The 26,684-nt window shown below is 40.1% G+C and overlaps 1 protein-coding gene across 2 annotated transcripts; it reads right to left on the bottom strand.

Annotated features, from left to right (window-relative positions):
* Positions 1 to 1,054: 1,054 nt before the first annotated feature.
* Positions 1,055 to 26,324, bottom strand: LOC140316914 (WD repeat-containing protein 26-like). Of its 2 annotated transcripts, XM_072394989.1 has the most exons (14): positions 25,681 to 26,324; positions 25,129 to 25,228; positions 24,897 to 24,953; positions 14,125 to 14,261; positions 11,812 to 11,909; positions 10,622 to 10,778; positions 10,096 to 10,234; positions 9,677 to 9,817; positions 8,318 to 8,437; positions 6,322 to 6,467; positions 3,854 to 3,932; positions 3,613 to 3,742; positions 3,216 to 3,410; positions 1,055 to 3,039 (listed from the first exon to the last, which is right to left on the bottom strand). In XM_072394989.1, exons 1-14 carry the CDS (start codon positions 25,965 to 25,967, stop codon positions 3,017 to 3,019), a joined length of 1,809 nt encoding a protein of 602 aa, XP_072251090.1. In that variant the 5' UTR covers positions 25,968 to 26,324; the 3' UTR covers positions 1,055 to 3,016. The 2 variants fall into 2 exon arrangements, with proteins under 2 accessions (XP_072251090.1, XP_072251089.1); XM_072394988.1 differs by lacking the exon at positions 1,055 to 3,039 and having other exon boundaries at positions 3,156 to 3,410.
* Between the last annotated feature and the right edge of the window lie 360 nt (positions 26,325 to 26,684).

Raw genomic sequence — 26,684 nt, 5'->3', positions numbered from 1 at the left:
TCCCAGGATCAGCATGTATCACTTGTAAAACAGGCTTTTTACAAAAATGTGCACTCCTGTTTACACTGCAGCTGATTGCTGTCCATATATAAGCAGCTGACAGTCTTTAATGGCCAATTTAGGGCTACATGGTATTGGAAAAAAAATGACTCCAAGAATTTTGCTGAATTACTTGAACAGGCTTGATTTAATTTGCCCTACTTAACTATGTACACCTTGCAATGTGATTATTGCGCATGTGCACAATGATGCTGAGGCAGTGTGTCGTGCAAACCTAGTCTATATTGTAAGAGGTGTACTTTTTGTAGCTCATGCTGGACTTTTTGGTGTGTTTAACTGTGAAAATGGCTAATGAACAAATTGGTGTCTGAATGACATTGAAACTGTCGTATGTAGAGTTGGGTTTCTTTTATTGGTGTGACGGGCTGGTGTTTTATAAATAATAATAAAAAGAATTCATTTTATTTGCCTCAGTGTGTCATTTCTAAACAAGTGGTAACTTAGAGAGTGAAACAACACCTCTCACAAGTGCCTTATGATAACCTCTCATGGTTAACTGAAGCTTTACCAAATATCATTAGGAAGGAACAACAATAGTTAGAAAATTTAGAATCAGTTAGGCCAAAGAGCCAAAGCAGCATGATGATTGGAATCATGAGGTCTTCCTCAGCATCAAATCACAGGCAGGCCGACTCAGGTTTCTAAGAAAGCAATTTCTGGAGCTGTAGAACACTCAGGAAAATTAGATCAGCCAAACTGCAACTTCAATGTGAAATGGAACCATCTAAAAACTATGTCCAAGCAAACCTTCCTGACAACGCAAGCATCATTACTTTCTTAAGAAACATGATGTATGCACTGGTTTGTGTCGTGCGTTAGGATTCGTACTACATCTCAAGAATGAGCCCAAATGCACCTCCAAGGAGCTCTGACTGTTGAAGTACGATTAAGCCAGGTTGTGCTCAGGTTACTGACGGCTCGTGAAGACACCATTCAGCCCTGTGCATGAACATGCTGTACTTCGAATTTGTTGTGAAAGACATGCCAAAATAAATTCAGTTTAAAAAATTTTAATACGCAGACATAACTCTCCTACACAACTATTTTGAACAAAACAATCAATGTGTAATAACATGTTTAAATGTAAAATTTGTGGCACAAACTGTCTGCAAGCAAACACAGTTCCTACTGTGGCCTCTAATAGCAAGAAGAGAGCGAGAGAAACATGAAATACTCGGGTTCCAAAAGAAAGGGGGTCACAGAAGCATAAACTCACCACATTTGTGACTGGGTTAAGAGTGTGAGAGACATATTATTGTATACCACTTGTATTCTGTGATGAAAGAGTTCACACCAGTAGAGTCGGGAGATAAACGGGGCTACCACATCCTTCACAGTCTTGTGGTTTTTGTCCAGGACAAGAACGATTTAATCAAATAGACACGTAGACAGCATACATCTAATCTAAAAGAAGTTTGGATTAAATTATTAAACTATAGTTTGTGCATCTATAAACAAATTTTCTGTTAGCAGCAGTAAAGAGGAACTTGCTTGTTGATATTACAACAATGCTGGAGTCAGTTACATTTGCTGTGAAGCCAAACACGAGCCTAAAACTTCATAGAGAAAGAATGGAGTAAAATGAAAAGGGAGAACAAAAGAACTTACACAGCATCATCAAACACGCCATAATAAACAGATAGAAATCACATATTACACAGAATAATTGATCAGGCAAGATTGTTTTCTGACTGTGAAATGGTAGAAATTCATAACAACATAACTTACAAGTGTTACAAATGCTTTCCACGCTGATAGTAGACACTAGTTCATTATTGCGTCCCCTCAGCTCACTCAGTGAATATTCAAGTTAGAGCTGGTAATTATCTCTTATTTGTGTCATTACATGTGAAACTTTCATAGAGCTCCACTGCCTGGCAGGAATACTGGGGAAGAAAAAGGCTACTAAAAAAACTGACTTGGTATTTGGGGCATTAAGATGACGTATGCTGAGCTAACTAAAACAACAAATGCGGATTAATCCGACTCTGAAAATGGTTCACAATAAATGCACTACTGATTCCTCCACTTCTTGTTGTTAAAAACAACTGAACCGTTTAAAGCTATGTTCAGCATCTGAAATTTATGGAAGAAATTCGAGATGATGTGCAGAAAAACACCAGCTTTAACTTTAAAAACAGTTCACACAGCTGTTAACAACTAAACGAAACAACAATGGCAGGCAGCAACAAAAAACGGAACCCTGACGGAGTATGAAAAGTACACTCCATAATCCACACATCAAAGGTAGAAGCTGACAGATAATTATTTGAACTTGCACAGCTTCTGAATGCTCTATTCAATATGTTTCTGTAGATAAAGCAGCACAAATTGTTGCTCTTGTGCAAGCCTGTGTAACATGCTCATCAAATACTATTCTTTCTAAAGTGTCTAAAGTTCAATCTGTCCCCATCACATGTATTTTGCATTAAATATAAGACAAAATAACATTTGCAGTTAAAAGATTCTACTCAAGTGGGCGTTAAATCCTTCGAGTATTGTCTTCCTGAAGTTTTCTTCAGGAATGTTGCCGAAGGAAACTTCAATGGATTCAACATTCAGGATTCAGGTTCAACAGGTGACTAAAAAAAAAAAAAAAGTCAAAGCTTCATCATGCTCAGATCAAAATCTCTTCCCCAGCCGATCACAGCCTAGCTCAAGAATAAATAACTTAATTTAGAATTATGAATGTTCCTGCCATTTGCTGAGAATAAAGGTGCAGACAGGAGCAGGAGATGGGTCAGATACTGGAGGTCCTGAAGCCCAGCTTCAAAAGGGCAAATCTGCACTTAGTAACGTGTCTGGCATCCATGTCCTGTGACATCCTGGCATATAGAACAGCTGGCCAAACTTCTCGGAAGCAGCTGTTCAATCACCAAAGCTTTCCCCACTTCATCCATTCAAGTGTCTACAGAGTCTTAATCCTCATCAGGCCGACAGCAGCACGAGCAGGTCATCAGCTATCAATGCTGCAGCATTCTGGTGGAACAGGAAACACACAGATCAACATCCTGCCACACATGATGCTGAGCACAACTGTCTCTCAATTCTCCAAGCAAGTGTGTGCAGCCATCCGTTGCACATGAAAAGGAGCTGCCAGCCCTAAATAAAGTAGTTTATTTTTCACATGATTGCACTACGTTTTATATTCATACCACTGAGGCCTTCTGCATGGTGGACATCCAAGAATGGGGCAGGTCCCCAAATTCGGATGGTTCCATCATCTGAAGCGCTGGCCAGTAGTCCAGGCAGGACGGGGTTCCAGCTCACACAGTTGACAGTGCGGGTGTGACCAGTCAGCTCTGCAATGGGGAGCTCACTGCGCCGGTGCCAGATGTAAACTTTATGGTCTGCTGGGAGAGAGGTTAAGTTAGCTTTCAAAGTGAGCTCCACCTATACTATAATATAAAAATTAAAATGATGTATCCACAGATTGATGTAATGTTTTTCTTCTTGTTTGTACAACTCATTTGATTAAAACCGTTTTTTAAACCTGCCACTTGGATTAGGCCAGAGAGAAAATGAACTGGGCAAAACAATTTGTTGTCTTGCCTTCGCTGCCACTAGCGATGAAGTCTTCATTGTACCCTCCAAAGCAGGAATGGATGGTGTAGAAGCCCTGTGTTACCCCTTGGTACTTTCTTACAAGAACGCGGTCCTGCAGGTCCCATAGGTTGACTCCCTACAGACAAAACAATTACTGAGACTTACACCAACACAAGGCTGAACTGGTAATATGGTAACTACCTGAGGTTCAAAAGGAAAGAATCTTGTAGTTTGAAATGTTGCTCACCTGAGTAGCAACATTGAGCAGAGCCAACCTTCCATCTTTTGAAACAGTGAAAGACATGATTGGATGGTCCTCTTGTACTCTGAAATGACAGCACACAAGATGATCCATAAAACAAACACAAACACTGTTTCACATTTTATATTGATTTTGTGACTAGCATATGCATCCATCGAGTGAGTAGGTAATATGAACCATTCAAGTAACCAGATATATAAAAAATAATGTGTCCATGTCCATGTCCCTTGGTGGACTGGCGACCTGTCCAGGGTGTACCCTGCCTCTCGCCCAATGACAGTTGGCATGGGCTCTTTCCCCTCCACAACCCTGAATTGGATTAAGCGGGGGAGGTAAGCTTCTTTTATTCAAACAATCAATACTGTTTGTCTCATTCACTTTAGTTTCCCTATTGAATGTAATTTCTGGACCTTTTCTTTTTGTAAATTTTGTACAAGCAAGTATATTATCTCTGTTTCAAGGTGAACCGGGACATCTGTACTCCAATCCATAGCACCTATGGTAACTGCATCAGTCACAAGTGATGAATGCTTCACTGACATCGGGTACATTTCCTACCACGTTCAAGCAAGCTTGGGTTACACCGCTGCTGAAGAAACCTTCCCTCCCTCCGACTCAAGTGGAGAATTAACGGCCGGTCTCGCTCCTCCCGTTTCTGTCTAAAATCATTCAAAGGGCAGTCTTTAAGCAGGTCACTGATTACCTCTCACATAACAACCTCCTTGACCCAAACCAATCTGGGTTTAAAAGTGACACTCCACTGAAACGGCTCTGTTGGCTGTGACAGAAGCCTTAAAAGAAGCCAGAGCGACAGCTAAGTCCTCTGTACTTATCCTGCTCGACTTATCGGCTGTATTTGACACTTTCAACCACAGTATCCTTTTGTCCATACTCTCTAGCATGGGCATCACAGGGAGAGCACACTCCTGGTTAGAATCATACCTCACTGGTCGGTCATTCAAAGTATCCTGGCTAGGTCACACTTCTGCAGCGCACCACCTCGCCACAGGGGTCCCCCAAGGTTCAGTACAGGGACCTCTTCTCTTTGCCATATACACCACCTCACTGGGCCAGATCATCCGATCACATGGCTTCTCATACCACCCAGCTCTATCTGTCATTCCCACCTGACAACAACACGGTTTCAGCATGAATCTCAGACCGTCTCTCTGACATATCAACATGGATGAAAGCCCATCACCTCCAACTAAACCTCTCAAAAACGGAACTGTTTGTCTTCCCACCCACCAAACCAACCATACACCATAACATCTGCATCGTCAAAGGTAGCTAGAAACTTAGGTGTCATGATTTATGACCAGCTGACAATTAAAGATCACATTGTCTCCATCACTTGATCGTGCCGCTTTGCATTGTTAAACATAAGAAAGATCAGGCTGTGTCTAACCCAACATGCCACCCAGTTTCTGGCGCAGTCTATTGTCATCTCTCGCTTTGACTCCTGCAATGCCCTCCTAACTGGTCTCCCAGCCTGTGCTGTGAAACCTTTGCAAATTGCTCAGAACATGAGCTCCACTGGCTGCCCTTAACCGCCCACATCAAATTCAAGTCACTCATGTTAGCCTACAAAGTGCTTAATGGCTCCCATCTACTTGAATGCTTTTGTTATGACTCGGTCACTCCGGTCATCAAAGGATTGTTGTCTAGCAGTGCCTACACCACGCTCAAGACAATCCAGACACTTTGTGTCGTTCCACGATGGTGGAATGACGCTACAAGAACATTTTCAAGAAACCCGCGAAAACCGAGCTCTTCAGAGAGCATCTCCTATCCTAGCACTTACCTGTACTTCCCTACCCCCCCACTGCACTTTATATTTACTTCCCTCTATGCCTGCACTCTGTTTCTATACTGTCACCTCTGACAGAGCCTGACAAATGGTTTTCCTTCTATGTAGCTTATTGTTAGCTTTGATGTTAGCTGCACTGTTGTAACTTCATTTGTAAGACGCTTTGGATAAAAGTGTCTGCTAAATGCATAAACGTGAAACAAACATAAACACACGCAGGGACTTTTTAAGTGCATGTTTTGTTCACTCACAGCAGCAAGTCATTCTCAGGACTGGCTCACCACAAAAATGGTAATACCACATTCCGACAAAGAGGCAGCAATGGCAACTGCACATTTTCACTTTATCTGATATTTAACAAATCTGATAATTAACAAATTAATTTATTGATTCATTGATAAAGATAAAATGTATGGAACTTTGACAAAAAATAAATGTGTATGTACAAAAAGATGGAATGAAACAAATTTGGACATGTGAAATCATTCCTAACTCTGCCAAAGGAAGGTTTTGTGACTGTTTTATGGGAACAGATCATTTTAAAAGTGGGACAAAATTAAAAATAATTTTCTCCCCCTAGAAACACAGAAAGTAAAAAATGGTATTACTTCAATTACTCTACCCAGTCAGGGTGGGTACGCACATATTTCTGTCTGTCAAGTCCTCAAAATTGTATTCTCGGATGCGCTGGTGGGTGTCGGATGCAAGAACGGTCCGGCTGTCACTCAGACACCACAGGCACTGCACCCGAACTCCTTCCCATGAGTCCAGCAGGTTTCCATCTAAATCCTGGCATTTGAAATAAAATGAAATGCAATAAAGGGTATCAGCATCAGATTACTGCAAGGAATTTCCCATTATATTGCACTTACAATTCATATTTTCATTGCCCTACCACACTCCAAGTAACACGAGTTGTTCAATGAATCTGATGAGACTATATTCAATACTAAAGGAGAACATGCATTTGCTTTCAGAATCTGTAAAATTTTAAAGGCAGCACAGACTCACCATACTGATGACTTTAATTACCTGTTACTCCAATTATCAGCAACTAAGCCCTTTATAAAAAATGTAATGTATAAAAAAAGCCAATGGCAAATTTCTTACAATTCAAATTCCACTCTATAATGTCTGAGTAAAGCAAAGGCACGGAAAGATGTGTCAGACAACAGGCGCTTAAAACAAGTTAAAACGTAAAGGACTATGTTTAACTTAATTGTGGATTTGGACTGTTTAATCTATTTTCTATTCAGGATTTTTAGGGCAGGGTCTAAAAATTATAATTCCATGGCCTATGGAGTATTTTAGGCAAGCCTAAACTTCTACCTCTAACAAACACCATAATACACAAACCTCAGACTAGACGATAGCTAGCTAACAGTCTGCCATAATCTAGGAATGAATATTCCCTCATTGCAGTCCATCTGTCAATTATCTTCTGCTTATCCAAGGTTCTTTTCACAGAGGCAGCAGGTCCAGGAGGGAAACCCAGCCATCTCTCTCCCCAGTGACACCCTCCAGCTCCTCCTGGGGGACCTCAAGGTGTTCTAAGGCAAGCAGGGAATTATAATCCCTCCAACGAGTTCTGGGTCTGTCTTGGGCTTTCCTTCCAGTTGGACATGCCCAAAAAACCTCCAAACAGAGGTGACCAAGAGGCATCCTAACCAGATGCCTGTACCACCTCAGCTGACTCCTTTAATGTGAAGGAGCAGCGGTTTCACTCCAAGCTCCCTATGGATGGTCAAGCTGCTCACCTTATCCCTAAGGCTGAGCTCTGTCACCCTCCTAACCCAATTCAGCCGCTTGTATCAGCTCCCTCATTCTATCAGTCACTATCCCTCATTGCTAGAATTTGCAAAACTTGGGCTGTCTACTTAAATTGCAGAAGAAAAACTGGATTCATTGAAAGTGAAAGTGAACCACTTGGCAATGCACCACCTCAGACAATTAAATAAATGCTTAGCAGACTGAGGGGCCACATTAAAAATCTCATACAGCGCTGTTACTATATTCACAAGTATTTATTGGAATTACAACACAATCTGGATTTATTTTGCAAACAACCCACAACATGCTGGGGGTTTGACGGCTGCAGGGAAGTGAAGTTTCAGGAGTTTTACCAGAAAAAACAAGGGAAAAAAAAAAAGAGTGTAATCGAGACTTAAGGATCACTACCAACATCCGCTTAATTTTTCTCCAAGGCTTACCGGAAACAGGTGGGATAGGCAAAATTTCAACGGACACACTGGTGTGAGTGCAGGTCCTAGTCCTTCGCCTCTACCTGCTGGTTTGCACATGCTGACGTGATATCTCTGCTGAATCCTCAGCAGCACTTAATAGCTATAACAATGTAAGCTGCACTTCTTAAGCTGAAGGTGACCAAAATATTTCATATCTGCAGTGTGTGTTAGTGATTTCAGATTTTTTTCTAATATCCTTGCATCCAAAACAATTTTCATTTGGGGATTAAAAAAGTACTACCCTGTTAAAATCTATTACTGTACAGAATATTTTTAAAATGGACTAAAACTGGGGGATGGACTGGATGTACTGTACTGCGTAGTACACTGAAAATACATTATATGTTCAGAGTCTTCAGATGTTCACTAAGAGTATGTGCCGCAAAAGATACTCACACATTGGTAAAACTGTCCTCTCTGGCCACCGGTGACGAAACGTTTGCCATCTGGATTCCAGGCCACACTAGTCAGGCTATCCTCATGAGACTGACTCATCTTTGTTCGCAACTCCCCGGTCTACACAGCAGATACCAGGGGAGAGTGTGAGAGAAAATATCACACACTATAAATTCTACAATGTACTGAGTTTATTTTCAGACCACACACACACGTGTGTGTGTGTATATATACACTGCTCCAAAAAATAAAGGGAACACCTAAACAACTCAATGTAACTCCAAGTCAGTCACACTTCTGTGAAATCAACCTGTCCAGTTAGGAAGCAACAGTGATTGTTCGTGGAGGGGCCGTAGGAGGGCAGCAACCCAGCAGCAGGACTGCTACCTACTCCTTTGTGCAAGGAGGAACAGGAGGAGCTCCAGCAGGCCACTAAAATGCATGTTTCTGATCAAACTGTCAGAAACAGACTCCATGGGGGTGGTTTGAGGGCCTGATGTCCACAAGTGGGGCTTGTGCTTACAGCCCAACACCGCGCAGGGCGATTGGCATTTTCCAGAGAACACCAAGACTTGCAGATTCGCACTGAGCACATGAGACAGATGTGACAGAGTCTGGAAACGCCGTGGAGAACGTTCTGCTGTCTGCAACATCCTTCAGCATGAGCGGTTTGGCGGTGGGTCAGTAATGGTGTGGGGAGGCATTTCTTTGCAGGGCCGCACAGCCCTCAATGTGCTAGCCAGAGGTACCCTGACTGCCATTAGGTACCGGGATGAGATCCTCAGACCCGTTGTGAGACCATATGCTGGTGCAGTGGGCCCTGGGTTCCTTCTGATGCATGACAATGCAAGGCCTCATGTGGCTGAATGTGTCAGCAGTTCCTGCATGATGAAGGCACTGATGCTGTGGACTGGTCTGCCTGTTCCCCAGACCTGAACCCAATCGAGCACATCTGGGACATCCTATCTCGTTCTATCCACCAACGCCACGTTGCACCAGGAGTTGACTGATGCTTTAATCCAGGTCTGGGAGAAGATCCTTCAGGGGAACATCCGCCCCCTCATCAGGAGCATACCAGGTGTTGTAGGGAGGTCATACAGGCACGTGGAGGCCAGACACACTACTGAGCCTCATTTTGACTTGTCTTAATGATGTGATGTGATTTTTCCACTTTTATTTCAAGTATGATTCCAAATCCAGACCTCAGTGGGATAATAATTTTTATCTACATTGATCATTTTTATGTTATTTTGTTCTCAATGCATTCCACTACGTAATGAATAACGATTTTCAACTGGAATTAAGCCTCTGAGCTGCTGGCATGCATGTTCTCTGTGTACCTGTAGACATATTATATACCTGTACATTCCACAGCCACAGCTCAGAGCAGTCATCAGGACCGCAGGCTATCAGATAGGCATCATCATTGCTCCAGGCAAGGTAGGACACACCATAGGCATGACCCTCCAGAGTCTTCATCAACTTCAGCTGTTGGGTTTCCTGTTAACCAGCACACAAACCGATCAATAATCTAGTCATTTCAGCTTTCACACACAAACAAACCTTACGACAAAGTCTTGACACTCAAAAATCCTTTTAAACATATGGTGTCCGTTATTTGAGCCACATAAAACACATTGGACCCCTAAAGTACTGTGGGCTTCTCATTTTTTGACCTCATGAAAAGAAAAACTAATATAGGAAAGAAAGAATACACAGAAAATCCCAGACTACTACCATGCCAATCAGGAACTCTTGATAACTAAATGACTGATTACCATATCAACTTGCCACACAATGACTGTGGTGTCTTTGGATCCAGTTGCTAGTTTTGTGCCATCATTGGAGAACTTGCAGAACCAGACTTCATTGCAGTGCTCAGTCAGAATCTGCTGTGTGTAGCATGGGAACTGCTTCCTACATTTCAGAAACACATACATGAATACACAAACACATTAAGTATTTCTGATCAGTATCATTGGTCCGCCAACCTTTTTTTTTAACTGCCAATGATAGTTTTAATTATTGTACATTTTGTTGCATTAATAGCCAGTATATATCAGATTATTGGTATTCATGATAATCTTGCGAAAGATGGCATGCCAATCCTAATTTGAATAAAAGCCTTGTTTCCACATTAGTGAAAAACTTTTTTTTTTTTTTTTAAATGTGCATCAGGCCCATTTGTTATCAAAGGGTGGCACAAAGTACCCAGTGTGGTAGATGGCAGCCAAAAATAAAGGATGATACTTTAAAACATTGTTCTATTAGCCTGGGTGGAGCACAGTATGTGAGGGTCCTCACCGGCTGCAGGCATGGTCCACAAGCAGAGACACAGACTCCAGTCCATTGTCTAGTTTGGTGTTGTGATAGAGGCAACGCTCTCTCTGCAGCTCCACTGCCTGCTTCAGCAGAGTTTGCAAGCGGTGAGGCGGCAGCATCACTGATGGAGGCAGGTATGCTTCATGCACAAACACAAAAGTAGCTCGGAGCATTAAGTGAGAGCGACAACAGAGACCAACAAGTGAGAAATAACCAAAAAGTGCTTCAAGGTTGATTTAATATTGCTGATAAAAAGTAAGTTTACATTTATCTATGTATTCTGAGACACTTGCTGTTAGAAAGAAACTCTTCTAACAATAATTTTTCTGTATGACTTAAAATAAAAGAAATACAAATTTGTATAATTATTTCTATTATAATATAACCTTTCTTACTGTATACTGCAGTCATGTAAAAAAGGAACAACCCTCTTTTCATATGAAAGTTTCACAAATCAAAACATAATAAAATAATTATAGAAAACAAAAATTATTTTTCAATTAATTTCAGTTTTATTCATATAGTGCCAAATCACAACAAATGACACTTCAAGCCGAGTCAAAGACAATAATCCAATCAAATCAAATCCATCCATGCATTACCGCCAGTCCATGATAGAGTCACAGAGAGACAAACAACCACACTCACTCCAGCCAACAATTAAGAGACACCAATTTACCCAACATACATATTTTTGGACAGTGGGAGGAAGCCGGAGTACTCGGAGAGAACCCACGCCCACACAAGAAGAACATGCAAACTCCACACTGTGAGGCCCCAAATTAGTCCAATTCATACAAAGCCATTTTTATGAACTTTTTTGAATTGGCAAATTTGGAATCTAATAAATTTGATTTGATCTAATTATGATTGTGTTACAATGAATTGGATTAGAATTGGATTGAATTTAGATGTCTTTGAAGTCCCTTGAGACGACTCGCATTTGTTGTGAGCTATATGAATAAAACTGAATTAAGTTTATTCAATTTATTATAATTTACATGTAATCTACATAGAAAACTTTGAGAGTGGAATGAGAGGCAACATGACCATCCAGACAAATGACTCACCACGGTTACTCCAAGCAAATGTGCAGACATACACTTTGTGCCCATGTGTCCATTGCTATCTACAACTAATTAGGTGTGGGGTGTGAATAAGACCGCACTCACTCTGTAGCTTGTCCAGCAGCTTTAGTCTGGATGCTGTGCCTTTGCCTTCCCATTCAGCTTTGGCTCGCAGGTCCTCTGCATTACTGCACATCAGGTACCTTCAGTACCCATGACAACATTACAAGGTGCAAAACTTTAGACATTTATTAATTTAGACAATTAAAATTTGTTGTACAAAAACTTGTCAAAGGATAGCTTCTCTAAGGCTAAAGAGAATGCACATGAAGTACTTTCCGAATCCATTACAGCAATTTTTCTATTATTGAACAAACTCACTGCTGCTCACACAATAGACTCACATCAATGTATCACTTCATCACGTTATGAAATCGGGCTTGTCCTTTCATATATTCTGTCAAAAGCTCATAAAAGCATAATGATTACTCCAGCAGAGATGGGAAAATGGATGGGGCTTAGTCGGCAGTAATCAGGGCGCTGTGCAGGTCTGTTACCGTGAAGCGAAAATTGAGCTGAAAGACGAAGCTTTCGATCCATTATTCTACAATTAACATGAAAGAGCAGAACACTCATGCCAGTTAGAGATTAATCTACACTTGAAACCAGAAGTTGGCATACACTGTATAAAAAGACACATGCTTTTTTGCCTTGAAACAATTTGGGAAAGCCCAGATGATGATGTAATGTCTTTTGAAGCTCCTGATAGGTTTATTGACAAGATTTGATTTAATAAAGGACACACCTGTGGATGTATTTTAAGGCACACCTGAAACACACTGCTTCTTTGTGTAACATCATGGGAAATTCAAAAGAAATCAGCCAAGATATCAGGAAGAGAATTGTGGACGAGTCTGGTTCATCCTTGGGTGAAATTTCCAGATTCCTGAAGGTGCCACGTTCATCTGTTCAAACAATAATATATGCAAGTATAAACACCATGGGAATGTCCAGCCATCATACCGTTCAGGAAGGAGACGGATTCTGTGTCCCAGAAATGAACGTGCTTTGGTCCGAAATGTGCATATCAATCCAAGAACAAAAGCAAAAGACCTTGTGAAGAGGCTGGCTGAAGCTGGTAAGAGTGAGTCATTATCCACAGTGAAACGTGTCCTGAAAGGACTTTCTGCCAGGAAGAAGCCATTACTCCAAAAGAGACACAAAAAAAGCCAGATTACAGTTTGCAAATGCACACAGGGACAAAGACATACATTTTTGGAGACATGTCTTGTGGTCGGACGAAACTAAAATTTAACTGTTTGGCCATAATGACCATCGTTACGTGTGGAGGAAAAAGGGGGAAGCTTGCAAGCGTCCGAACACCATCCCAACTGTGAAATACGGGGGTGGCAGCATCATGTTGTGGGGTTGTTTTGCTGCAGGAGGGACTGGTGCCCTTCACAAAATAGATGGCATCATGAGGAAAGAACATTATGTGGGAATACTGAAGCAACATCTCAAGACATCAGCCAGGAAGTTGAAGCTTGGATGCAAATGGGTCTTCCAAATGGACAATGACCCGAAGCAGACTGCCAAACTGGTTACAAAGTGGCTCAAGGACAACAAAGTCAGTGTTTTGAAGTGGCCATCACAAAGCCCTGATCTCAATCCCATTGAAAATGTATGAGCAGAGCTGAAAAGGCATGTGCGAGCAAGACGGCCTACAAACTTGGCACCAGTTCTGTCAGGAGGAATGGGCCAAAATTCCTGCCACCTATTGTGAGAAGCTTGTGGAAGGCTATCCAAAACGTTTGACCAAGTCATACAGTTTAAAGGCAATGCTACCAAATACTAATGAAATGCATGTAAACTTCTGACTTTCAAGAAAGTAATAAAAAAATGTCTAAAAAATGATCTCTCTCATTATTCTGGCATTTAGAAAATAGAAATCCTAATTGACCTAAAACAGGAAAAGTTTAATCTGATTCATTGTCAGACGTGGGAAAAAAAGTGTCTGTTTACACAGTGTATGTAAACTTCTGGTTTCAACTGTATATCAGGACTAATTTGGTGGTAGTGGAGCGCCAAGCTGAAAGAAGCTTTGTATGGTGAGATACCTCACTCAGACTCATCATTTGTAAACTAGTTGCTTGGTAGCTGTTACACTGTCCCCCTTTCTTTATTGCTAAAGTATCTTCTTTTATTGTAATGGGGTTTTTTTTCTAATGTTTTATAACCTTTTTACATTTTTGTTTTCATTGCATTATCTGATTTTATAATTTGATCAATTTCTTCTAAAGGGAAATGATATAGTTTTCCTTTGGAATAAATCAGGTTTTTTATTTTCATTTGGGTGGAATCAATCTATGTTTCTGTCAATGTTCCGGAGAGACTCAGCTTCCGTCTTGGTGAACTGACCCGCTAAGAATGTGGATACGCTCTGTGTTATACTTGAGAGGTGTCAGCTCAGCTCTGAGGACCTGTAGAGCCTCCAGCACCTTTCCATCCTCCAAATATTCCAGATACTTCTGCTGCAGCAAAAGGAACTTCATCCGCTGTACATGAGAAGGATGACAAGGCCAAAAGAAAGACATTAATCATCATGTCTTTAAGCTGTATAACATCTGCACAAGACATCAAATGACGGGATCACACACCTGACATGGAAGAGATCAATTTGAAAGAAAAATGTGGGTACTGATAATGACTTAACACGGCATTTGACAAAACTTATATCCTGCTTTACACGTTAATGTCTGCTATAGTAGTAGTCTTTGAGATGATTGATGACTGCTTTTGTGATGAAAATGTGCCCGTTTCTGATACAAAATTTTAGGCACAGCTGATCAAAGTTTCTGCTACTGTGAATAGCCAAGTGACTGCAAGATGACCTCATTTTAGTTTAACACATTTGGTACTGTACTGTACTGTAAGCAAGATTACATCTTCATTTTAATCTTTTATCGTTTCAAAAGTAGCAAATAAGCCTCCAAAGCAAAATATCTGCATCTGACAGTTTGTTTCCTCCAGAAAGACTCTTGAGCTGCCTTAATGTCTCTCGAAGTATATGCAACTTTCAGCTTGAACAAATGAGTTGAAACAACACTGCCATTCTCACTATCCTGTACATATGGCCATATGTGTCTGCCTTATGTAGCTTCAGAAGTAAGTGAAACAAGTAACCATCAATTTAACTAACAATTAAAAAGAAAGTGTGACAGGGAGTGTCATGCTTGTTTAACAAATGGCCAATAGATGAGGAAATCTGACAGAAGAGGGCGATAAGTATGAACTATGAAGACAGGGTAATGGGCACACCTGGGGGTAAAAACCCTAGCTTGTTCTTTTTAAAGAAAAAAGAAGATGCAAGTAGGATGTTGTAACATACAGGAGATTCAGACATTAGAACTTAAACAGGTGGTGATTAGGAGGGGTTATTTAGCAAATAAAAGGGTGACTGCCGAGACAAAGGTTATACAACTCCGGAGCGGTCTCCCTACACTTGTTTGGCCTGTATGTTGCTGTTGGCTAAATAAAATGCAGCCTGCTTGAACTTTGCTGTCTACAGAAGATTATTTTAGGCTCCCCTTGTCTTTTGACTATAGCCTTGAACACATACAATAGAACACTATTTTTGAGAACTTTCAAGGCCAGAATTTTCAATATGCTTGCCAGTTTGACTGAGGTGACCAAGAAACAGGGGATGTAGTGAGAAACCACTACGTTTGGTGAGACCAAAGGGGGAAATTATCAAGCCAGGGGGAATTATCAAGGTCAAGCCCCAAGATGTCCATGCCTGAGCAAGGAATGGACAAAAATACTAAGTAAAGTATAATAAGTATAATAAGACATTTTTTTTGCGTTTGCGTATACATATATCTATATATATATAGATATATATAGATATATGTACATATACACATATACATACATATATACATATATACATACATATACATAAACATATGAACTCCTGAACAAAAAAAGAAAAAAGGCAAGGAAGTGAATTAGTAGATAAACAAAACTTATGACAAAATAAGATAAATCTCACATTACAGTGAGAAAAGCATTTCTGATCTAGGCAAATGTAAAGGAATATAATAATGACAATTTAAGAAAACTTTTTTTTAAACCAATAGTTTAATGCAGACACATGGGAACCGGTGAATAAAAACTTTAAGGAACAAAGAGTTTTTGTAGTGAAGAACTGCTGGCTTGGAGCCAACAAGACACCGGCTCACAGAAAAGAGAAAAACAGACGAGTGTTAATTTCCAACAAGTAATTAAATTATTTTTAGGGGGTGAGAGTGCTCTGGGCTCATGCTCAATGCTCATCCCTCTGGGACTGATCATCTAAAAATAGCACACTCGCTGTGAAGCTACATGGGAAGACTAAAAGAAAAAAAAAAAAACAGCAAGCCAATGGCTTGGAGGACACAAAGTCAGTGGATGTCAGTGGATTTTTGAGATTTGGATTTGCTTGTTATTTGCTTTTGGCCTTTCTGTGCAAAAAAGTATTCTGCTTTATTGTATTTCTGAGATGTTGCTTTAAAATGTGACGTATCCTACACTCTCCGTTGAATTCTTTAGTTTCTGGTCTGTCACAGTAGTTTTCCTTTGTTTACTGCCTCACCTTTTGTTTATTTTTTGCAGTTCCCTTAATATATATTTGGATTACCTTTATAAATAGTTTTCTACTAGCACCTTTAATTACCACCTCATTATTTACCGCTTTGATGTTGATCAGTGGGATTCAGTTAATTAGTTTGTTTTATTAATTTCCGAGATTTCCTTTGTGCGTTTTAACTTCATTTGAATTTACTAAATTAATGTTTAATGTTTGATTTCTAGCGGTCAGTCGAGCAGTCAGTCCGTTAGCTGACCAACCTGACAATTTGTAAAATAAGACAATTTGTGCAATAGTGAATACATTGCCAATCTACTGTATATTTACTATTCGCTTCCACTGTCTCCTTTATATATTGTTTATATAGTGTTTTCCATAGTGTTGATATTGTGTTTTTTATGGTGCTGCACTGCTGCTGGAGTCTTAATTTCCCAGAGGGAAAAAAAGTTCTATCTATCTATGGTAAATACTTTTTATGAATATCACAAAAATATATACTGGCTTTGCCGGTGCGGGACCTATCTGTTTGAACATTTTCTGAAAAAAATCCAACAGTGATAGACGTGCACAAATGAACACGAAGGTTGCAAAGTAATTCTAATAAGTTTGCTAACAAGTATAATCAAGAAGTAACGTCAAAAATAGGGATGTGCACAACTAATCGAATAGTTGGAATGGCACGCGTATTTTAGTCCTTTTTTTTTTAGGAGTCTACTAAATTACTACTACTAAAAAATAATAAAACAATAATCATATAACAATATTGTTAAAACCTGCTGAATCAGATTAACCACAACAATAATATTATTAAGAAGAAGACGAGAAGAAAAAGTGAAGAAGAAGAATAATGAAAATAAATAAATATTTTTCGATACTTTCGATAAAATTTGACAAAGGGACAAAATGGGCAATCTCAAAGCAAAGAGACTGCTTTCACACCTGCAGAGAATGTAAAGCTGAGACATTCAACACGGAAAACCAGAATTAAGAAATGTAGAATTTCAAAATGGAAGGAGTGAAAAGACAGACGCCAGTGCAGAAACATCCACCACAAAAGAAACCTCCAGATTCTTCAGCACCAGAACTCATCCCATACAGACCATCTCCTTTTGCTGCCCCCACAGAAAACACCAAGCAGGTCAGTATCCCCTGAAAGGAGGTGCAAAGGTGAAAGAAACAGAAGGACAGAGAGCTGGGGAAATTTACTCTTAAACTAACAGACACCATGAGCAGGCCAAGAACTAACCAACGGCATCCCCTGTCATCTACCCCTTTACCAGAAACAATATTTGGTGACACTGACAGCGAGAAAGACGACACTGAGACAGAACATGAAAAGAAACTTTGTCAACAGAGACGGCATCCAAGGAGGAGCCTATAACATACCAAACAGACGTGAGGGAAACCCAAGGAGGTCAGGCCACCGGACACCTGACCAACTCTTCACATCAATAGTCACACTGGCTGAATGAATGCACAAAACAGCAATCAGAGCTGAAGGCCATCTTGGGTAGTTAGGTCCAGCAACACAAAAAAAATCCAGAAGTGAGTAGGATATTCTACAAAGGAGGCTCCAAAAACTGGAAGAAGAGTTGCCTAAAACGGAGGCAGAAATTACAATTTTACAATGAATGGACAAAGACCACTCTCTGTCATCTCACCTGTTTAACTCCGTGGCAGAGATGGAAGAGGAGCTGAAGAATTTGAGGAAAGGGACAGATGCTCTATGATGCTGCCTCTTCTCACCAAAGCTCGTAATCAGAAAGAGCAATATGTGCCATGGAGTTTTATGGATATTAAAGGACTAGCAAGCAGACTGCCACCCTTTGCAGACAGAGCAGATAAGTGGATCCATGTTTTTGAAGAGTACAGATGGAGTAATGCTGGCCATGGGGTATGTTAAAGCCATACTGATGCAAGTTGCTAGAAAGCACACCACCACAGAAATTTCCAAAAGATCATACCTGGGGGCCATGATGAAGATCAATAACTATGACAGTTGGCAGTTTGGTTCGTATTGTTATCAAATATGGGACCAGCTACGAGCAGATGACCCTTCAAAAATGTATTCATCAATGTTGGTAAAGGAATACCCTAAAAGAAGGAGAAAACCCATGACAATTTTGTCATGAATTTCAATGCAAATGGAAAATGAGACAGGCAGCGCATGGAATTCTAATGAAAGTGGCAACATTCTTTTCAAATCGATGGGGAATAAAGCTCTGCCAGAAGAAAGGCAGAAAAGACTAAATAATGTGGTAGGCCTGACGAAGATGGAATGGCCATTTTTTTCAGATTATGTAGTGCATTACATTGAAGTCTACAGACAGAAAGAGACATACACATCTGAGCACGCAGAAGGCTGATTAATAGTACAAAGACAGTTTTCTCTATAACAAATAGAAAAAAACATCAGTTGCAAGATATCACTAAGCATTTATATAGAATGTTGACTGCCTCAGCGCACACCGGTATGAGGCCTATACTAGCATCATTGCAAGACCAACAACCAGTAGACAGACATTAAGAATGTATTAACTTCTAATATTTAAAGACATTGAGAATGTATCAACCGATAATCAAGTTTAAAACAGTAGGAAGAAACATCAAATCTGAATCAGCCATATAAAGGTTGTGAGCCCTAAGGATATGAAAATTCCAAACATTAACTATGTATCACTACTCACACAGTCAATAGGACTACAAGAATACACGCAACTATGGACCACATGGGAAACTTTGAGAGATCGGCATGTGCCATATGGAAAAAGTGTAGTGGACGGTCATATGAGGAATTCATGGAACCAGCAGTAGAGTTTATTCGTTAGATATTTGGCAGTATCCAAAAGGCCCCCAAACTACTAACTCTCTAGTAGGTCTAATGGAGGCATGTCATTACCCAAAAACACATCTGTACAGCTCACGGTACTGGCATGGACCATGGGTGATAGCATCGGATCCCAATACTCCACATTGTACATGGGTTCTAATTTGGGAAAACATCAGTCAAAATTGGTCTATGGGTTGCCATGAAGGGACTGCTCCTATACCAACAGGCTATTACCAGTGTTGCATATGGTCTTTAGGGCTATGAATGTTTATTGGTGGTCCTCATTAATTAAGGACCAAAGGGGGGGACTGTAGAGAAAAACAGCCCAAGAGACAGCTGTGTGTATGCTCAGATGCAATCTCAAGTGTCTGCTCTGATCAGACATACCAACTGTGTGTAAAGTGTGATGTAATCGCATGTGTGTTTGCCTCTGTTCATACAAACTGTGGGCCATATGTGTCTGCCGTATGTAGCTTCAGAAGTAAGTGAAACAAGTAACCATCAATTTAACTAACAATTAAAAAGAAAGTGTGACAGGGAGTGTCATGCTTGTTTAACAAATGGCCAATAGATTGAGGAAATCTGACAGAAGAGGGCGATAAGTATGAACTATGAAGACAGGGTAATGGGCACACCTGGGGGTAAAAACCCTAGCTTGTTCTTTTTAAAGAAAAAAGAAGATGCAAGTAGGATGTTGTAACATACAGGAGATTCAGACATTAGAACTTAAACAGGTGGTGATTAGGAGGGGTTATTTAGCAAATAAAAGGGTGACTGCCGAGACAAAGGTTATACAACTCCGGAGCGGTCTCCCTGCACTTGTTTGGCCTGTATGTTGCTGTTGGCTAAATAAAATGCAGCCTGCTTGAACTTTGCTGTCTACAGAAGATTATTTTAGGCTCCCCTTGTCTTTTGACTATAGCCTTGAACACATACAATAGAACACTATTTTTGAGAACTTTCAAGGCCAGAATTTTCAATATGCTTGCCAGTTTGACTGAGGTGACCAAGCAACAGGGGATGTAGTGAGAAACCACTACAATGGAGGAGACAAAAGAGCCAACAAGTCCAGAATGTCCTTTCTTGTGGTAAAACAGAAGCACAAGTATGTCACACCATTCAATTTCATGAAGTTAATACAAATATTTTGCTTCCCATCCTTTTTTGAATCAGGACGACAGGAGATGCCCAACCTTAAGAGGAGGATTCAATTATGTTGGTTGCAAGCATCTCCTCAACATGTTCCTTCATCACTTTGAGTTCCTCTGATGAGACTAGGAAGGAATTTTGTTTGCTTGGAATGTCCGGAGTACCAAATCATTTGTGAGTTAAAAAATTTGTTCTTTCCAGTGCTCAAGAGTAGATATTAGCATTTATCAATAGCATATCTCTTAAATAAGCCTTCCCATTTTCATCCAGCTGAGCTTTTGATACTGCCTTGTATAACAGTTCTGTATCAGGGCAAGACGGAGTTGGAAGAGCAGAACTCTTGGGGTCAGTGACAGAATAAAATGGAAGCAATGCTCCTCCATTAAATCCAGTAGGGCTAGTAGGATCTTTTTCAAAGCAATATATTTTCTTTTTGTATCTTTTAAACCAGTACGAATTCTGTCCACAGTAATTTGAAGCTCATTCAGGCTCAGGAAGTCCAGCCGAAGGACTGTGAAACTTCAAGGCCTTGGGATGACACTGAGTGTACAGAGGTGATCTTATAGGACGCATACAAAGAACTTCTATCCCATTGACCATCTCTATCCTCCATCAACCAAATAAAGGGGTTTCCTCTCCCATGGCTTTAATATCCACCGCCTCCTTTTTTTGTGGCTTGCCACAACTCCTAATTTAACACTGTATAGGATGAGCTGGAATCCAACATATGTCTGCAGCTCACATAGCAAATTGTTACATGAACAAAAAGTTGATTAGAAAGGGATTTGGAAGCAGAGAAGGGGGAATATCTTTGTTCTCCTGCCACTGGTTTGACTCAGCAAGCATGGTAGAATTAGTACTGGTGGATGAACGAGGGTGTTATGAAGCAGCAGAAGGATGGTGGGCTTTGGATTATTCTCTTTACTGAAAGAGCAGTTTGGGCAATAGTGTCGTGAATGGGAACCTTGACCAGGTCTTTTTGATGACAGATTGGGGGCCACCCATAGGTTGGTAGTAATTGTCACTCCAGGCTGAAATTTATTGGTGGCAGCTGACAAAGTCTCATCAGAGCATTTACTGTTAAAACTCCACTGCTCCTCAATTGACAAGCCAAATGTGGATGTTTTTGTTTTTTGTCCTAGTGGGACGACTTTTTCCTCTGAAATAGAGTGCTCTGAATTTATGCTAAAACTCCTTCTAGGTATTGTCATTGCCAGCCTGAGCCTGTCCCACCAGTTGCAAGTAGTGCCAAAAAAGTACTGTGTAAGATGGTAAGAAGTTCCTCATCTATGAGAGGGTTCAACACTGACACTTTTCCAAGCATGTGACAGGGTCTATGCATTCTATTAATAAGGTTGATTACTATGCACATACTCTCTCACTGTTTGTGAAATCACATACTATGAAACTCAACTGAAACTCAAATGCAAATAATGTTTAAAGCTAAATCAAAGTTACTCCCAGTCAACATACAAAGGTTTTTCTCATCTCAAGAAACAAAATTTAAATTAAGAGACATATGCAAATTTACTGTAGGAAAAAGGCTAAAAAATAAATTAAAAGGAGATGCACATCTGTTGTTGGGGTTTCATTATGGAATGATGCTAGTATAAATATAAGAAATTGTAATACATTTTTGGTTTTCAAAAGGACGGCTTCTAAAGCAATTTTTGAGGGATACAAGTATTCATAATTTGTGAAGGATTTTGTGTTTACTTATGATTTCGCTTTACTATTCTTTTATTGGATGAAACTGTTTTTTTTCCATTCACTATGATTATTTATTTATTTTCTTGTACTTGTAAAAAACATATTGATATTAACAAACATATTGATGAAAAACAGCTTGATTTTTTTTAAATATAAGCATTACGCTTTAGCCTGTGCCTTTTCAGTCACTTTAGAACGCTTTGATTGTACCAAACACATTTGTTGTTTACTGTGCAACTGAATAAACAAACAAATAAAATAAAATGAAATAAAAATATCTCACTCATCCAAAACAAGGAACCTGTAGTTTAATTGACTTTTGACAACCACCTTCCCTTCAGGTCTTACTGGACTCATGAGTCCACTGAAGTTGTTATGGATCTGGAGAAGCTGCATGGTGGGCTGCAGACACAGCTGAGCTTTAATCTCAGAATGTGCTACAAGCGGGCAGGGAGGCAACAGGAGGTGAACATCTAGTGGTAATGGTTTGCACAGAGGAAGAGAGCAGGGGGGAGTGTGACACTAACTGCATCAACCACATTTGCTCACTGCATAATTCTAACTCTTCCTGCAGTTTGTGATTGCAGATAGCATAGAAATGAACACAGTAATGATGTCTTTAATTTGAAGTTAAACTCTCAAATCACGGTGTTTGTAGTTAGTCTGTGCGTTGTCTAACATAGTCAACACATTTCTTGGTATCCTTGTTGTGTTTTAGGTCAGTGAAAATGTCCAAATTTCTTGATATTGCTGATGCTACTCCACTTTCACTTTGATGATTGCTTGACTCTCTTCATCTTTTTGTTTTAATAAATGCTTCCTCAGGTGATTTTAAAAATGTCATTGCAAAAGTTGTATCCGTTGTGAATTTCATGTCCTTTAGTGATATGTCCATTTGGCCGTTTTATTATCCCTTATCTAAAGAAAGCAAAGATTTCCTTGTTGTTCAGCCAAAGGCAGACGTACCAGCCCGAAACTGTCTGAGCTTATGGATGGAGGAGACTGTTGGACCTCCTGGTCTGGAGTTTGGGGGTCTGCAGCGATTGACTCTGCAGAAAGTTGGCGACCTCTGCTCACCATGCGCCTCAGCATCCGCTAACCTCGCTTTGTCATTTTACGCAGCCTACCACTTCATGGCTGAGTTGCTATCGTTCCCAGTTGCTTCCACGTTGTTATAATACCACAGACAGCTGACTGGAATATTTAGTAGCGAGGAAATTTCCCGACTGGACTTGTATAGGTGGCATCCTATCACACTGGAATTCACTGAGCTCCGGAGAGCGAGCCATTCTTTCACAGATGTTTGTAGAAGCAGTCTGCATGCCTAGGTGCTTGAATTTATAATCCTGTGGCCATGGAAGTGACTGGAACACCTGAACTTAATCATTTGGATGGGTGAGTGAGCACTTTTGGCAATATAGTGTAAGGTTAGTTCCTATCAACTCCAGAAAAATGTGATTTTTCACTCCATCTTGAAACTCTGTCTTCACTGTCAATTCTGTGGGTGAAATGAGAGGCTGCAGCACAGCTCAAAACTTTAAGTTCATATAGACAAATACAAAAACTGTATTCTCATAACAACCATTTTCCATATCCACTTAACCCTGATAAGGTTCGCTGGGAAGCTGGAGCTTATCCCAGCTGCCATCGGGCAATAGGTGTTGTGCCGAGGTCACCTCTCTAACAGGCTCAAAACAGAGAGAAATGAGACAAACCATGAATGCACACTCACTCCTCAGGCAAATTTAGAGTTGACAAGGAACCTAACAGTTATATTTTAGGTGGGAGGAAACCATGGTACTCGGAGAGAACCTGGAAGCTCAAGGCTCCAGCTGAGATTCAAAACTGCTTTAAGATGACAAAACACCATCTCCTAAAACATTTCCTCACTACGTTGAACCTAGCAAGCATGCTGCATTGTGTTAAAATGACAGTTGATTGAAGCAGTAGTAAAAATTGCAATATAGTCACACAGAACACTAAAGTTGCAGGTCAAACATCATTAATCATCACTGATTAATGTGGCTCAGATACTGCAGTTAACAGTTTTTAGTTATCTAATTAATACCGCTGGATTGTCCTGGACAGCTGATCATATGGTAAATAACCCTCTGTTATTGTGCACGCATGTTTATCCAGACCTGACTTGTTTATGTTAACCTAACTGGCATGTTACGAAGTCCACCTTAATAAGATTGTCAACGTGATTTGTTACAGGCAGTATCTGATTAACAGAAAGCAATACATGTCTAAAAGGGGCATAAAACTGGACTATCAGAGATAGAAAGCTTTCCTGGGTAAAGAAAGCTTTCTTTAGGGGACCCTGTGTAAAAACCTGGTTCTTAATCTTTTGTGTTCACATGCTGATAATTTCTACTGGAAAATAATGTGTTGAATGAAATTTCAATTGGCAGAGCAGCCCTATCAGCAAGTCAATCTGTAAATATACTCAGTAAAGCGTTAGATTAGATCATACTTTTTGTTTCCCGTCTCTTCAGCACAAACAGCGCTGTGGAGTCCAGGTGAATAAACTTAAAACATATCCAGAAGAACACATTATTGTAAAGTCTGATGAGGGTTGGCACCAGTCTCATTCTTAACTTGTAAATTACTTTGGGAAAATTATACATAAGCAAGTAAAAAAAAGGTCATAATAGTGACATCATTCACAGACTGAAATCCAGTCTGAAAGTTGTTCCAGTGGTTTTCGTAATAGTGTTCCTGTTTTATTGTGTGTAATGGACACAGTACTCTGTTGGAGCTGGTTTTTTTAAACAATGTTTTTCTTTTTTGTCTTATACAGAGTTCTCATGGCTGTTGTCTTGGACATTACTAACACTGTTTGCTCAATGCACTGACATTGACATAACTTACCACTGTAGCACTGGGAGAATGCATCAATGCCTTCAATTCATTCAGATCACTCTCAGCCTTTAAAAAAAAGAGAGAAAAGCACAAACACTCAACAAACTCACAAACAGACAAGCATGGACTTCCAAAACACACACAGAAAAAAAGATCTGACAGATAATTCATATGATATTCTGCACTTGATCAGAAACAGTACACAGATTACAGTTTATAATTTTAGTATACTCGGTCCTACCTTGTCCCAATCTCCTTCAACAACATGACTGCGGAACTTGGTGGCAGAGGGGTGCTCAAGTCTGCACCCAGATTCCTGCATCAGAAGTTCCACTGTCTGACTAAAAAGAAAAAAGAAAAGAAATAAAAACTACATAGAGAGGGAAAATAAATTGCTTCAGAATGAAAAATTGCATCTATATGTATATGTACACATATACATATAAATTTATGTCTATATATATATATATGTATATTTATTTTTTTATGCATATATTCAGCTAATTTACTTTCCATAGCTATATAGAACACAGAAGGTACACATACAGTACAAAAACAAAATGACATGGAAAGACCTAGCCAATCTTGCTTGTTAAGTAGTTAATAGGCCAAATTCATCTGCAAGGTCTTGAAGCTCAAAATATAAATTCAGTTATTATTAATAATATAGGAGCTTTGCTGGTGAACAGAATTACATAACTGCTCATCAAAAAATTGATTTTCTCAACAAAATAGACAAGACCATTTGCTGTTTGATGGATCGAATATCTCAATCTCGCCAAGGTTTACTTACTTGAGACCTTGATCGTGTAAATGCTGTCCTATCAGCCTGATGACATCCTCCTCAGGCTGAGACAGACGCTTCTTTTTAACGCACGCTTTGGCATCCGTCGCGCTGTTGTTGTTGGACGCTGGTGGGGTTGACGCTGCACTGCTGTTACAGACAGCGTTTCCATTGTTGGTAACTGACAGAAATCCGTTTGAGAGAGCTGCCCTGGTGGAAGACGATTCACCATTGACAGCACCATTTCGGTAGGATAGTTCTGACTCTCGGTCCTGTCCTGCCCCATTAGCCTGCATGTTACCACAGTTTATACAGGCGTCAACGTGTAAATTAACTAATGACAGGTGCAACAGGACACAGCGGGGAAAGATAAACCGGCGGTATAGACACGGCCCACTGACCCAGATGCAGCCCCGAAATGCCCTGATGCCTTTGCGGCCCAGTCTCCGTGATTGTTCCTCGTGATAGCCGCAGCTATTACCCAGTTTTCAACTTGGACGCAAAACAAGCGAAGGCCAGGACTATACTGATACTCGCATCTTGCTAATTTCAGTGTTTAGTAACACTATGACATGCCTTGAAGCCGCGTTAAAGTTGTTGTCTGGCGTTTGTTGTTGTTGCTGTCAGATTGATGCAGTCCTGTTATGGCCAAGCGTAATGACGTCAGCGGAAATTCCTTCACGTCTTATTTTGCTGGCTACGTCACCATTAGGGGCCGCTGTTAGTCAGGATTTTTTAGCTTTTCCTACACAGCTTAAATGACTGACACCATCATGTAGTTTGTTAAGGTTAACTGTCGTTCACTGCAGCTATCAAAGTTATTTCATTACTGACAAACTATTGTCAGTAATGCAATAATATTGTTAAGACACTTTTGTGGATAGAATTTAAAGATGACTTCAATTTAATGGGTTGAGTAGGCATTAACATAATCATTGTCATCAACAGGTAGGAATTAGGCTTTGTTTTCATTTCAGATGTTTTTATCATCCTGCTGCTATCTCATTTATCAC

The sequence above is a fragment of the Leuresthes tenuis genome, unplaced genomic scaffold (genome assembly GCF_036924035.1).
Source record: "Leuresthes tenuis unplaced genomic scaffold, fLeuTen1.0.hap1 SCAF_10, whole genome shotgun sequence".
Taxonomy (NCBI): Eukaryota; Metazoa; Chordata; class Actinopteri; order Atheriniformes; family Atherinopsidae; genus Leuresthes; species Leuresthes tenuis.
The sequence above is the reverse complement of the archived record's forward strand: the minus strand, read 5'-3'. Positions and strand labels throughout refer to the sequence as shown.

Excerpts from the sequence above, each read along its gene's own strand:
- LOC140316914 (XM_072394988.1), bottom strand. The coding sequence starts at position 25,967 with ATGCAGGCTAATGGGGCAGGACAGGACCGAGAGTCAGAACTATCCTAC. Across the intron at positions 14,262-24,896 it reads ATTCTCCCAGTGCTACAGTG|CGGATGAAGTTCCTTTTGCT; the intron begins GTAAGTTATGTC and ends TCTCATGTACAG. Across the intron at positions 3,933-6,321 it reads GACTTGACAGACAGAAATAT|AGTACAAGAGGACCATCCAA; the intron begins GTGCGTACCCAC and ends CTGTCATTTCAG.